Source organism: Oenanthe melanoleuca, chromosome 1 (genome assembly GCF_029582105.1).
Source record: "Oenanthe melanoleuca isolate GR-GAL-2019-014 chromosome 1, OMel1.0, whole genome shotgun sequence".
Classification (NCBI taxonomy): Eukaryota; Metazoa; Chordata; class Aves; order Passeriformes; family Muscicapidae; genus Oenanthe; species Oenanthe melanoleuca.
Window position 1 is genome coordinate 103554712 of NC_079333.1, and position 15313 is coordinate 103570024.

The window sequence follows — 15313 nt, forward strand, 5'->3', positions numbered from 1 at the left end:
TAATTTCACAGCTAGCCTCAGCAGCAAATATTTAGACATACTTCCAGGGGTCAAATGCCTCATAAAGATCTGCATAGTAGAACTGTGCTTATAAAGCAGCATGACAGAATAAAGAAGTCTTTTGAGACAAGCAAGATCACTTGTTGTAAACAACAGAATCATAAAATTAGTGGCTGATGAAAGTAGCCAATAATTTGTTTTCATTTGAATAAGTCTTTTGATGCAGTGTCAAAGATAATCTTGGAAAACTTAATTCATGCTGGCTTGGATGGGGACATTGTGGATTTGGAGTTGGCTGAAAGACCACAAGCAAAGCTAATCATAAGTACTAATAAGGAACTGATGTAGCAACCAGCCTTATTTATTATCTTCATTAATGATCCAGAAGAGGCAGATATCTGGATAATAATTGCTTTGGCATGTAAACTGAAGCAAGTGCCAGACATTATGCACAGGCAGAGGGAGAGTATGAAAACAGCTGAAGAGATTAAAAAATGAGCTAAAACAAGGTTTATTTTTATTTTTTAGTGTAAGCACATGTACCTATGAAGAAATATCTGTAATGCTTATCCTGTATGCTAGGAAGAAACTGAGATTGCAAGCTGGACATGACAGGGCCTGAGTGCATCAGAATGCAACACTTACTTTGATGTAAATTCTCCTTACTTCCTTTGCATTTATTCTCTGTGGGAATGAACAGCTAATATCAATGAAAAGCCACAACCAGTTCTCATTTCTCATTATCACAACATGGCATCCACCAGGTCAGTGCCAGTTTGGACTCCCTACACAGCTGTACTATCCAACAGAGATATTATGTATTCACTCTCTGGGATTCCTCAGACCTTTCCAGTGCCTAAAACTCACCCAGGATGCCAAGACATCAGAAGTTTTGTAGTCCAGACTTTCCCAGGCTGGTGAATAAGGCTGGATACGTTTAAATGCCCAAGGCACCTGATTTAAGTCCTGGAAATCTGGGCATCTTTTGATAGGTGTGCAAATCCTGAGAGTGCTGTGTTGGGGGCCATACAGGCCATGCCAAAATTCATAAACCAACAGCTACATCACTCACCATCTGTGGAGCTCTGGTACAGATTTATAGTGCTCTCTTTTCTCCATGGTATTTATGCAGCTCCTTCCAGTCTTCCCACAGGTAGTGGCAGTTTGCACTCCATCTCACCTGCCATAACTCATCTCCACATCCTCTAAAGGAGGCTGTAAAGCTGCCGCTGGGGAGCACATCCCACCCAGCTCATCCCTCCCAGTTTGCTGGAAGTGCTCTTCTCACAGAGCCCCGGGGGTCTGACCTGCTGGGCAGTAAAAGCAAATTTGGCACCGTGTCTTTTCCCAGTAGCAAGGGCAGAATGTGTTCACCTCTTGTCACCTCCCAGGTTTTAAGACCAAATGGGCACTGAGGAAATTACTGTACAAGTGGGGGTCTTCCTTTTTATATGCAATAACCTTGAGATTTCTTCACAGACCTGGTAATTCAAATTCACCTCTTTCATTTTTCTGACACAGTGCAGTGATTTAAGCTGATGCCTCTCAGCAGAGTGTGCTGATGGCTGGAGCATCTTACTGCACCTCTGATTGAAATTACTCCTGTTTAATACTTGAACATTCTTCAGAGCGTGCCTGGGGGAAGTGCCCCAAACTCTGTCACCTGAAGTGACAGCATGGGAAGAAACTTGCAGCATGGCAGAGGCACAGTAACTGCACAACAGGTTTAAGTAACAGTTTTCAAACTGTTTCACACACAGCACAGCATGGACAGTTGGATGCTTCCACTTGATTGCAGTGAGGAGCACTATAGTGTATAAACAAATCTTTTTCCTTCAAGATTTGTTTCCAGTGCTCCATCTGGTTTAATGTCTTGTACCAGTGCTAGATGACTCAGCTACACAAATGTCTGTGGAAATTGGTGCTGAAATGTGTTGTCTGTAACATGCCTAACCTGCTTTTTTTAAAAACTGACTTTATGCTCTGAAACACAAGGGCTTATTTTTCTTCCAGAATTGATAGGCTAAGTCCTGGGAGTTGATTCTATGACTTGGCCTTGCAACATCTGGCAGTGTTGTGACCCATCCCTGAAGGCAAGAGTAACCTAGGTTCTTGTTAAGAGATTCCTTGGGGCAGATTAGAATGAAACAATACTGAATGGTTGTTGTTTGCAAATATGTATATAAGGTTTATTTTGGAACAGTTTGGTTACAAATGACAGCAGATATGTGGCCATAAAATAATACTTTTGGTTATTATTATCTATAGTAATATAGCAATATAGAAGCATGAAAATGACACTCAAGTAAATGTATGAGGGAAAAGAAAAAAAGCTTAAGAGTAGAAAGATATCCCACCAATGGATTCTGCAATGAGACTTGATTGTTGCAGCTTTGATGTCTATTGGTCAAAGTGATGGTCTCAGTCTTGATGCCTGGGGAGTGGGGGAAGCCTCCAAAACACAAAATTCAGTGGGTTCATGTATGCTTAGGCTTGGTGAGAATGCCCAGGTACCTTCCCCAGTTGGGGGAGCTTTCAGTTCTTTGGGGGAAAGCCTCAGAAATGAGTCTGGGGGTGCTTTGGGGGTCCTTGGTGGTTTATGAGCCTTTCTTGCCTCTCACACCACCTAGTTGAGCCAGTTATGCCCCATCAGAGGGGATGAACACCCTCAGGACCTTTCCCTTGGGTAGCAGGGAGAGTTTTACAACTGAGGGAGGACAACTGTGATGGTAAAAAGCAGCATCCCACCTTGCAGGATCTGCCTCACCTGTCTCAAAGCCTGGCTTGTAGCCCTTGGTGATGGGTGCTCACACCCTTGGTCTTTTGGGGACCAGAGGCTTCACCACCACACACCCAAAAACTCACTCCCTGCCCCTCAGGGGGGCAAGCCCAGCCCCAGCAAAGCACAAATGGGAAATTAAGTCATTAACCATTAACATTCCAGTCTCTCACAGTCAGGAATAAATGTTCTTACATTTTAATATTGGGTGAGTTGAAATGTGATAAATCATTTATTTACACAACATGGGCTCTGAAGAATTCAAATTTAATTCAGTTGGAGTTGTGGAGCACTTCTGGCAGCTAAGCCAAAGATTTTTCTAAAAATTCTCAATTACAGAAAAGTTCATTCAGTTTGTTAAAATTGCACAGTGTGAGTGGTCTTGGCTAAATTTTGCAGAAATAATTTCCCCAGCTTACTTAAGTCTTTGGGGAACAAAGAGATATTTTTCCTTTAAACTTACAGCTTTTCGTAAACTATCATTTTGTTCGTACTTTGCAAGATAAAATAATTTCTTGTGTTCTTTAATGCATTATCTCCTTTAACACATTATCTCCTGTCCAGAAATCAGATGATAACTTCATTTAGAAGAATTTCTTAATTACCTCTAAAGTACTTGATTGTGCTTGACTTTTTGTTTTGTTTATTTCAATAATGGGAGAACAGATTCAGAGAATTATCCAAAGAAAGAACAAAGCTTTCTGTGCATCCCTAGGTAGCATGTTGTGATGGAAGCTTTTATTCAATTTAAATGTGGAAAAAAGGCATTGTAGTTGAGAGCCTCTGATGCTGGCAGCAACTGTGTTCTCTTTCTGAATCTTAATTCAAAATAAAGGAAGAAATGAGTAGTAGTTAACTTCTGCAGGTTTTAACAGTAACAAGCTGTACAGTCTTTTATGAATAATTCAGATGCTACTTTCTGCAGCCTGTCCTCCTCCTCCATCTTTTTTTTTTTGGTTCCAACACTTCTGCCACGAGGCTTTGAGGAGATGAATCTGTTTTCTTATTTAGTTTGGTAAGCCTGTCAATGACGCATGTTCACTTGCACAGAGGGAGTAGTCTGAACACTCACAAAACAAGCCTAAAGGCACTGGAAGTAGACTGGGAATTCTTGCAGGAAGATGAAAGGATTGGATGATGGTGGCAGATAAGGAATGCAGTATTTTTAACGTAAAAAAAAAGAAAAAAAAAAGAAAGAAATAAGTTATGACACCTGGCAACACACTTCATGTGTAAAATTAAATGAATGTACAGTTGCTTACATTGTAATATTTGATTAGTTGAAATGTGGTAAAATGTTTTTGACAAGTGTAGTCCAGGCCAAATCCTGTAGTCCTGACAGAAAAAAATTCCCCATGTAGAACTGTAAATGTCTGACAGTCTCAGTTGCATCTCTGAGCTGTGTCCTAGGGTATTAGTTTGAAAAGCAAGTGAATTCTTGCTAAACTGACTATCAAGCAAGATGAGAGATAATTTGATCCAATACAATTTGCTGGTATGTATATAAACAGCAGTCCTTTATTTTAGTTTTTCAAACTTAATTTTAATTCTTCAAACAACGTATTTGCAGTAGCAAAGAAGATCTAGCAGCACAAGTGCAAAGCTCTGTCTCCACAGAAAATGCAGACTATTATTTGGAATTTTGGCTTCAGGGGAGTGATGTCTCATACCTCAACTGAAATTTTTTAGTCTCTTTCATTTAGATGCTGAAGAGTTGTGCTGCCTGGCTCATCACAGGAGACAGTCTTCTTAAGAATATTTGTTGATGGTTCTTTGAGAGTCTGAGGGAGAACTACTGCTTATAAATGCAGCTTTTTTCAATTGGCATAAAATATGCACAGTCTTGGAAAAATGTTATTAAAAACCCCAAATATTTTTTGTCTCTAAGTCATGCACTCCACATTGGTTTAGAGCAGTGAATGACAGTGCATGTGCTAGTCAGCTCCCTCCAAACTGACTGAAATCAGAGCAGGATCAATGTTTGAAGAGCTGGATATTTGCTGAGCTGTATCTGTTAGTTGTCTCTACTCAGCTTCTTCAAGTGAGGTCAGCATTTTACTCTGTCAAGTAATTCATGTTCCTGCAGCCTCAGTCTTTAAGGACAGAATTATCATCCCAAACAAACCATGAGCCAGCCCCATGGTGTTACTGCAAGACAAAGAAACCTTAACAAACTTGTAAAATTTTCAGCATTTCTTGCATGATACTTGCTAGGAGTAACAGTCTCCCCCTGACAAGACCCATTCAGGTCAATGAGGACTTTGATATTAAAAGCCATAAGAATGATCTAATAGTCAAAGTGACTTTGACAAACTGAAAAAATAAAGTGCTGCATGAGACTGAGAAGGCTCTTTTCCATTACTGTGAGTGATTAAGATATGGTGTTACTTAAGATGAATTGAATGATGAGCATCCTTAAAGAAATTCTCAAGGAACTAGCAATCAATCTTTCTCTGTCCTCATCCTGTACTTTTAATTTGTTCTATTACATAGTTGCTTTTAAGTACAATCTCTTAGTTTTATTTGGTTTTTTTTTTTTTTTTTTTTTGAGATGTCACATCTTTTACTGATTAAGTAAAAGAATAAAGAAACAGAAGTGTCCTGTTATTTCTGGAGACCTTCAGTCATCTTCAGATATGGCTCATCAACTTTCTTTGGTCTGTAGACAGAGTTGTCATTTTCATTTGTAGAACTCTAAGCCTTAGCCAGTTTCCCTTTGACTAATGTCAGCCTTTACTGACTGACTGGAAATTGAGTTCTGCCCATCTCATGCTGACCTGCAGATATGTACAAACCCTAATAAATCCCTTTTCACAAGAAGCAGCCTTCCTGAGTTCCTAGTAGCAAATGGTGGTGCCCAAATGAACTGGACTTGCATAATTTTTAAATTCAGACTAAACCCACAGTGTGGTGCAGTGTTTGGGGAGGGTCTCTCATTCCTGGTTACAAAGATACTGTCTCTTGCAAGGGCTGTTTCATGAATCCTGTTTCCTGCTGCTCTGGAGCTGGAAGAATGGATAATACTTCTTATACCTCTGCATAGATTGAATTCATGAACCAAGCACCAGGACAGCTTTGCTACTACAAGAAATGTCTGTGGAACAGATGAAGGCATGAAATCACTTCCAGAGAACCAGCAGACCTGCTGTTAAGGGGCAGTAAACTGATCCAATACACAGGCAGAGCAGATGTTCCTTGCTTGGTAGTGTTGTAAATGGGATGGGATCCTGGGGCAGCACAGCTCCAGCACACTGTAACCCCAACAAGAGTGCAAGGTGCCCAGCTTGGAAGGTGTTAGTCATCATAATGCAGCACTGTCAGGGACACCTATCTGGAGTGCAGAGGGATAAATCTCCCATCAGGAATTGTCAGCTCTGTGCTGTGTTTCTGGCATGAGCTAATTACAGAATACATGCACTGGTTTACTTTCTGACTGAGACTAAAGAATCAAAGGATTTCCCACTGATGAAGTTTGTACATGAATAATCTTATTCCTGCCTGTGAGGGGGGAGTGGGAAGGAAAGCAGGATCCATGCAGCAGTAATCTGCTTATTTGTAGCTCTCATAAACTGCTCCTGTGTCTGGTGAAGGAGTGGTTGATACACAGGAGCTCCAAACAAGGATCTGGGGTGCAGAAAGGTGATCTCTGATACATCCATTTTTACCAGTTCCCATCTGTGTCCCCATCATTGCTCAGCCATGCATTATGTGGTTAGTCAATAATAACAATGAAAAAGGGGAAAAAAAAAAAAAAAAGGATTTGACATGCCTTTTGAAAATGTTGGGATAGAATTTTGTAATGTAAGAAAAAGCCTCTCCAAGCAGTGCTGAGTTTGTTTCTCACTTAATTTGCAAATCTTTTTAATGTTTTTAAACATGCTTTTCAATTCATGCTCTTGAATTTGGGTGCAATTCGAGGGAGAGATGCTTGAAATTAAATTGTTGGCTCTTTGTGCTCTGTGGTAACTCTAACCCTCGACTAGGCAGCAGAGAACATGCAGCTGGGGTGCAGACAGCTGCTGTTCAAAAGCCTCAGCACAGGAGTGCATCCCAGGATACCTCACTTCTTGTGCTGTGGTCAGACTTGTCCTCCTGAGAAGTGCCCTGCTGGCTTTGCTGCTGAGCAGGAGCTCAGCTCTCAGGGGGCAGCCTGATGCCTCCTCAGTCACGGTGATTATCTGAGCTGCTCTGATCCAGGATCTGTCCCTTGGCATCTTCCCTGCTTCATTTCTCCAGTAGCAGAGAGCAGGGGGGTGGTGTTCCCTACTTTTTTAATAATAGTGATGGAGACCTGTTTTTTCCTTCCCAAGACCTGGGAGAGCCACTGTGTTACAACTGGATAGGTGTATCCAACCACACCCTGGTGCAGCAGAGTAAGAGGTGTTGGGAACCTGGGTGTAGCTAGGAGAAACTCATGTTTCCTTCTCTTTTCATTGACCCAGGATAGGGGGAGCTTGAAGAAAGGTACAGCAGTGACAAAAGATAGTCTGGTCCTCTTCTGCTTCCTCCCCCTCCATACACACCCTCTCTCTTCCCATTGTCTCTGCTGGGCATTGTGATTTGTCCTAAGATGAGAACACCTAGTGAGAAATGTCCTAAGAAAAGAATACAATGCACAAATTGCAGGAAGAACTGTGTGATTGCTTGCATAATCACAGAATCCCAGAAATAACTAGGTTGGAAAAGACCTCTGGGATCATCAGATCCAGCCTGTGTCTGAACAGCACCGTGCCACCCAGCCCATGGCACTACATCCAGTCTTTCCTTAAAGACCTCCAGGGGCAAAGACTCCCTGGACAGTCTGTTACAATGTCTAATCAGCCTTTCTGTGAAGAAATTCTTCCTAATGTCCAAGCTAAACCTCCCCTGGCACAGCTTCAGACACTGTCCTCTTGTCCTGTCACTGGTTACCTGGGAGAAGAGGCCAGTGCCCACCTGGCTGCCCCCTCCTGCCAGGAGCTGAATGCATTCCAGGCATGGGGAAGCTGTGATTGTTGCCACTGACTTTGGCATCAGCCTGCCAGAGGGTGTAAAATGCTGCTGGAGATTGGGCCAGCTGGGCACTCCTCCAATTCCTACCTGGTGTTCTTACCTTAGGAGAAACCAAAATGCTAATCAGTGGCAATCAGAAGGGAGAGAAGTGTGTGTGGACAATGCACATGAAGACCCCAAATGTTGTTACCCACCACAAAGGGTTTTTTCTTAAAACTCTCAATTTTTAAGTGGAGACATAAGGAATCGAGATGCTCATTGCATTTGACCAACTGTGTAGCAGCACCAGCTGCTCTGAGCAGCCACCTGTCTGCAGTAATGGTTGTGCTCCATCCTTTTCTGCAACATGTCATGTTCCCCTTCTGAAGGACAGGTTTAACAGCAGAATTTGATGGGTTTAGAGCTACACAGTCTTGGCAGGTAGGGCCTGTGGAAATTTTGCACTGTTAATGTAATAGAATTTCTGTATTGTCTTATTTACCAGTAATCTGATTCACCAGGAATAAAGGCAGCCTTCACCTTCTGATTGGAGTCATGATTAGTGATCCACAAAACAGGACAGGCTTTGCTTTGCTGTTTCTGTGGTGCTGAGGCAAAGAGCAAACCTCAAAACCACCCAAATTTACATGTTAAAAACAAGCAATGCCAGTGGGATCTATAGGGAAGTCTCACTTACTCAAGATTTCAGTCAAGTACCATTTTCCAGTGAAGTGGCAGAATCACAGTAGTAGCTGTTCTGAGTCTGACCAAATTGTCATGTAGTTGTGTTAGTATGAGAAATTGGGGGAAATACACTCTGAAGACAATACATGGAGCTGTTACAGCAACAAACAGACTGCCTTAGGAACAGTACTTCTGAAATTAATCTAGTTTACTGACCAAAGTTTTCAGGAGATTTAAAACCACCATATATTTTTTATCTTTAAAAGAAGGGTGTACTTGACAGTGCTCATGAGGGAAGCAGACTCCTGAGCTTCTGTGTCTGTTTACTTGGAGCTGGGTTTCCCACTGTGCCACAGAAGAAGTACATCAATCAAAGTGGGGAGGCAGACCCTGTTGTTGTACCTGCTGCTCTTCCATGGCTTCAGGTATCACCATCATCTGAAAGGGAAAAGCCTGGCTGTGACATTGCATGGAAAGGCTCCTGAACAATGCCAGTCCCTCTCTTTGGCAGGAAAAGATCAGGCTTAAGGAATGAACTTAAATACCATGTGCTGCAGTAAGTATCATGAAATTACCAAGTTGACTTGAGTGTCAACTGTCCTGTTGAACAAAAATATGTGTATCTTTTTTTGCAGCGTTTTGGGTTATTATAACTAATTCACAAGCTCCCTCTGCTGGGCTACCATTGCATAGGAGAGCAATGGCAAAGCTCCTGTTATGTTTTTTGCAGACTGACCCATTTTCTTCAGCTTATTTTGACACTTTGTACAGCATCAGAAGGAGTGTACGATCAAATTCATGTAAATGGCTCTTTAGAAGTGTAACAGAGAGAGATTTGATGTGTTAGGTGCATAATAAAATATTTTTATGTGCATGGAAGGTTTTTTCTCCACAGTAATGTAACCGTAGCTGTTACCTCCTGAAAGTGCTCATGCATTTATCAAAAGATAATGATACTTGGCTTCAGTAATGCCTTCTGTCACAGGAAAGAGCTCTAAGGAAATAAATATAGACCTGTTAAAAGAATTAAAAGCTTACAGTCATCAAATGCACTTCATACAGTATGCAGTTTGATGTAGCAGTGGTTTTCTAAATGAGCCAAGGGGTTTGTACAAGCATTCAGAGGAATAAAAAAGTGCTGAAAACATTAATCAGAAGAGCTCATCCTGCTGCTTTCTGCCTAATCCTCAAGGTCAAGTTTTCTGTCTACAGTTTTCAAAATACATACATAGGGCTTAGCACTGTCATAACCAATAATTGCAAAATCTCTTTTAGTAGATGAAAAAGAATTGTGAAGTTATTGACTTCCAACTAAACAATCTCAGGGTGAGAGACTGCTAACAAAAAAAAAAAAAAAAAAAAAAAAAAGCTTTGTAATTGCTGTAGACATAGCACTTCCTGGCTGGCTTTTAACAGGGATTTACTGAAAAAAGGACCTGCCTTAAATAATTCACAGAATTGTGGAGTGCCTTTATGGGAAAAGACATACTGTCTGCAGTGGCACCAGAGAAAAATGGAGAGACTTTATGAACAATCACAGTGGCTTTTTTACTGCAATTCAGGCTCCTAGGCACAGACAGTGGTACAAATAGAAAGTATTAAAGTGCTGCTTATGTCTTGTGCTTAAAGTAACATGTAGCTGTCACCAGTGTGAGTGGAGCAATTATTTGGCAGCACTCAGCATCACTGGACAATGATTTAAAACAGAAAATAAAGAACTCCAGCAACCAATTGATACAGAAATTGAAGGGAGAATGTGGAATGCATGTATTCCAAACTTCAATCTAGTGAGGAGACTAAAATGAACATTTCTAACATCAGTTGAGACAAAATCACCTCTTTTGACTGAAGTGGCCAGGCCATCTCTAACCAGGAAAAGGAACATGTATGATGTGTGTGCTTGATAAATAACTGAAAGATTAGGAGGGGCTTTTTACATGGGCATGTAGTGCCAGGACAACGGGGGATGGCTTTCAACTGAAAGAAGGCAAGCTTGGTCTAAATATTAGGAAGGAAATCCTTACTGTGAGGGAGGTGAGACACTGGAACAGGTTGTGGAGAAGTTGTTCAAAGCCAGAGTGGGCAGGGCTTTGAGCAAACCTGGTCTGGTAGAAGGTGTCCTTACCCATGGTGGGGGACTTGGAACTAAATGGTCTTTCAGGTGCCTTCCAACCCAAACCATTCTGTAATTCTTTGGTAGAACAGGTTGTGATGTCTTTAAGAATACAAAAAGGAATTGGGTGAAATTTTAAAGCACTAGCAGTATAACTCTTAGTATCATTAGTCTTCCATTCATGTTCTGACATGATAAAGAATGATTTTATGTATGCTTATATTAAGTGACATTCAAGAATTTTCTTAAATTATGTATCTTATCTCAAGCATGATTTTTTTTTCTAGGTAGCATATTCTCATATTGGCTTTGTTCTGCATCAAAGCATCTGTGGCTCCAGAGGATGTGATATCAATATATGATTTATCCTTTCAAAGCCTTGAGGATGATCAGTCTGTTTCTTTTCTATCCCTAATTAAACATTACTTTAATAATTCCCAGGGGCAAGGAGGCACTGTGACTACACTGTAATGAAAATGAAGTTTGTAGGACCACAGTTGCACTGTCTGTGGTTATGATTAATGTATTTTATGATTTATGATTGTCATAAGATTTAGCTGTTTTATTAAAGATACTGTGAGGAAGCATAGAGAGACAAGCCACAGATTTTTTTTTTTTTTGTTGTAACCTGACAGAAATCTAAGGAGGTTTTAACACAAAATTGGTTGAAGTAAAATGTGTCAAACAATGGAGATTTTAAATGTGATTGTTGATTATTCAGGCTTTTGTCAGGCCACTAATAATGATGGTAAGTTAGAGTAAGTAAGTTAAGTTATTTCTAGAATAAGGAGCAAATGCATGTCCTTCATATTTAAATGTTTTGGGAAACAGGCAGCAGCCCTACAATGACTGGACTGAGTGACTTGGGAAGAAGTATGTGTAGTCAACATAAAGATTTATTTATTTAGCTGTTACTTAGGACACATCTACCTGTTGTCAGCCCAGTAAGATCAGTCCAAGAAGCCAGAAATAAGGCTGTTTTCAAGATACACAGGTCATTTTCTTTCCCATTTTCTTTGGTCATGTGGAAGTGGATCAGGTGGATTGATTTCTACCATTCATTCATGCTTTTAAATACCATTTTTCATCTGTCTTTGCATAAGGGCTGCTTTTGCATTCTGAAAAAGAGGTGACATTCCTTAGCATATTTCATTATGCCAGCCAAAAGAGCATATATAAGTATATGTATAGACTTAGGTATTCATAGTGCTGGCTTTTTACACTTATTTTATATTAAAAAACAGTGAACAGTGCATTCTTATCTAGCTGATATTTTTTTATGCAGCACTGTGGAAGGCTGGATTTGGATAGAAGTTTGCATCCATTTGAAATACTAAAACAGCATTCTAAAAAAGTCATTAGTTCAATTTAAAAATTAAATGTGCTGAACATAAAAATAAGCTTAGCAAAACATGGTTTGTATTGAAAGCTAGTTGATAATATTAAGTGAAGGAATCATTACATACAGAAAATGAACTGATTGAGATTTTTTAACTACATGCCTTTGCCTTTCAGAATTACAATTAGTAGAACTTACCCTTCACATTTTTTTTAAAGAATTACCTTATTAATGCTTTTACAAGGTGTGGAATTCAGAGGTATAGGTCCCAAATTTCAAGACAGTAAAATGAGACTTCTGGAGAGAATTCAGTGTTTCTCACCGTGTCTTTGCTCTCCTCATTTGCTTTAGATTCAAACCATCTCTTTAAATTCTGTGAAGCTAAACCAATTAATTTTAAAATGACTGGAAATGAGTGAAGTCTCCAGATGTTAATGGTTTATTTAATGGTTTATTTAATTCTACTGCAGTAATGTTAAAGTGCACTATCAAGATGAGAACTAGGTTATTCTCTGGGTTGTACAAATACCAGAGTCATTTGGAGCAGCTGTAATAAAATCCCTTGTTATCATGGAGCAAGGTGAGACACACAAAAAAAATCTTTCAGGCCATTAGTTCTCAGTCAAGTTTTGAGTGATATTAATTATCTTTAGTATCTTTTACAATCCAAATGAGAAAATACAGTTTATAACAGATGTTGTCTCCATATTAAAGCTATCAGTGTTTTTTACACTTGAATAACTAATTGTAAATCCTATGATAATACAAATTACAGGAAACCCAGATGTGTTCAGAAACATTTCAAAGACATTATTCTGATATTCCAGTTAATTTTAGGACTGCCATTTGTCTATATGTACAGCCTTTTCCTTTTTTTTCCCTGTGTCATTTTGCTTTTTTCCTTCCTCAATTCTCTTTTCACAAGTTGAGATATATTTCTTCAAAGTACTGCTGCCATATGGGCTTTCCCCTAAAGCTAAAACACTACTTCAGTTAAATTATTTAATTGGCCTAGGTATTGGTCAGTAATGTCCAGGTGTGGCTGACACACAAGATTGCTGGTGAATTGCATGTAATTAGAGTTGTAGTTAAAACGTGTGAAACTGATTTCTCACTGAATGCTTTAGCTCAGTAACATGGAAATGTTCATGTCTGGTCAAATATGTGATTTGTCAGTCTTCTGACATCTCTAAGAGTAAGGCATTAGTCATTTTAGGGACTGCATTAACCTGTTTGTGATGCTAAAGTCCCACAAGCATAGCTAGCATGTCTTCATAGAAGCCTGTCTTGCACTTCCTTTTTCTTAGCATTTTCTTGTATTAAGAAAGGCAGATTCTTTTTACTAAAAGGTTTCTGAACCTTCATACATGGTAGTAATTTTCAGTAATTTAGTAACAATTTAGTAACTCTTCTTTGCTTAATTTTTTTTTAAATCTTGTCTGTAGAAAAATCTGTCTAGGTCAGTGTGTCCCAATAAAGCCTGTAACATTTACATCTTTAATCTTTTCTTTGTTTTCTCCTAATGCCTCTTCCCCCCAGTCTGGAGGCTGCTGTTCTGCAGCTTGGCTGCTGCTTGTTGTCATCTTCCATCAGACTGAAAGATCTCTGGGAAGGAAAGACTCTTAGAGGGCCTCTTTTCACCTCATCTGTGTAGCTAAAGATTTGACATTCACTTCCTGAGACAGGATGAAACGCTGGTTTTGAGAAACATTATGTAAATCAACTGTGTTATGTAAGGAACTCCTAATAATGATGTACATTACAGCATATTTATAAGATTAAAGGCAGTACTGCATCCTGTGCACTGGCAAAAAACAGAGTCCTGAAAAATGTCTTTAAAAATGAAATAATTATAATAGACTTGATGTTTGTTTGATGTTTCTGTTTAGGTGCTGACTGCAGCACAAATTAAATCTATTTGCCTGGCCATACTGGAATCAGGAAAACAGTATGCAGTGAAGAAGAGGAAACCAGTCCCACTCATGTATTCCTACTATGGAACAGAATATCTTGGTGAGTAAAACACACTAACACCTCTGAGACAGTGCTGTGAGGAGATGCTGAGCTAGTAGGCATTTCACAAATGAAATACATAAAATCTACCACGTGGGATTTCTCCTGAACCAGTTGGGACCATCCAACCTCCTAAGCTGTGTAGTGGGACAGGAGCTGGAGGGGAGGGGTGGTGCTGCTGAGCACTGGGGAATGCCAGAGGTGCCTGTGCTGCAGCAGGGGAGCAGCTTCATTCCCTCTTCTTTCTGCCCTGGTAAATAAATGTGCCTTGCCAGCAGAGGCAGTGAGGGATGTGGTGTCTGTGCCTGTGTGGAGCAGGTTGCTCAGGGCTCTGTCAGGGATGTTCTCTGGGAGCTGCTGTTGTTGTGCTGGATTGGCAGAGTGGATTTGGCTGTAGCACTGTGACTCAGGCAGCTGCTCCTCTCACAGCTTGGTTGGAGCTCACCTGAAGAAGTGTGAAAAGCCACTGGGCAGGGCTCTCATGGGCTTCTCAAGGCTCAGTATCACTGCAGAAAGTGTGAGATTGGTTCACAGTTCCCTGGCAGGGGAGCAGAAAGAGCAGTCACTGTGTGGTGTGTTCCACAGACCCTGGCAGGTACAGACAGTTCTTGCACTGAAATTTAGGTGTTAGCTCACTGATACTGTCAGTCAGTAACTGGGAAATACCCACCTATGGCCCAGTTTCAATTTGCATTCAATAAATGCAAATATATGGCCCAGATTCTGCAGTGTGTCAAGAAGAGTAACACCTTGAAACAGAATTCAGTTTAGGTTCAATTTAACTTCATACAGCAAGTTTCAGTCAAATCAGAGTGAGAGCAGAAGGGATTCATACATATTTTTGCAAAGCTAGAGGAACTAGAAATGACAGGTGTAGTAAAATATGGTATTATGCACCTAGAAATATTTTATTCCAAGCACTATTCCAGTATGCATTAAGAAGATGAAAGAACCATGCTCTTGACAAGGAAATCTGTCCCAAGGGAAAGTTGCAATGAGATGCAGACAGGACCTAAACCCACCCTCTAACTGAGTTGTTTCTGTTCTTTCCAGGTGCAGCACATGGGCTTTCCTCAATCCTGCAGATGTTGCTCTCCTATTATGAGTACCTGCAGCCAGCAGATCAGGAGCTGGTGTGGCAGAGTGTGGATTTCCTGATGGACCAGGAACAGAACAGCAACTGGCCCCCTGAGCTGGGGGAGACCATCGAGCGGGAGAACGAGCTGGTGCACTGGTGCCATGGAGCTCCAGGTTCTTTTCCCATTGATGCTTTCATAGCCAGATGCTGATCACTTTGCTTTTCCACATTAGGTGATTCCATGTAAAAGATAATCTCAGGTTAAATTTTACCAAAGTGACAAAATCCTAAAGGACATAAAGAAGTTACACTTAGATGTGTGGAAATTCATTAATT

The 15313-nt window shown here is 40.4% G+C and overlaps 1 protein-coding gene across 1 annotated transcript in view; it reads left to right on the plus strand.

Annotated features, from left to right (window-relative positions):
- Positions 1 to 15313, plus strand: part of LANCL3 (LanC like family member 3) — a 36261-nt gene that overhangs the window by 12603 nt on the left and 8345 nt on the right. The window contains exons 2-3 of the mRNA XM_056501941.1: positions 13776 to 13899; positions 14953 to 15150. Of these exons, the coding sequence (XP_056357916.1) occupies positions 13776 to 13899; positions 14953 to 15150 (322 nt within the window). The remainder of the gene's footprint in view (positions 1 to 13775; positions 13900 to 14952; positions 15151 to 15313) is intronic.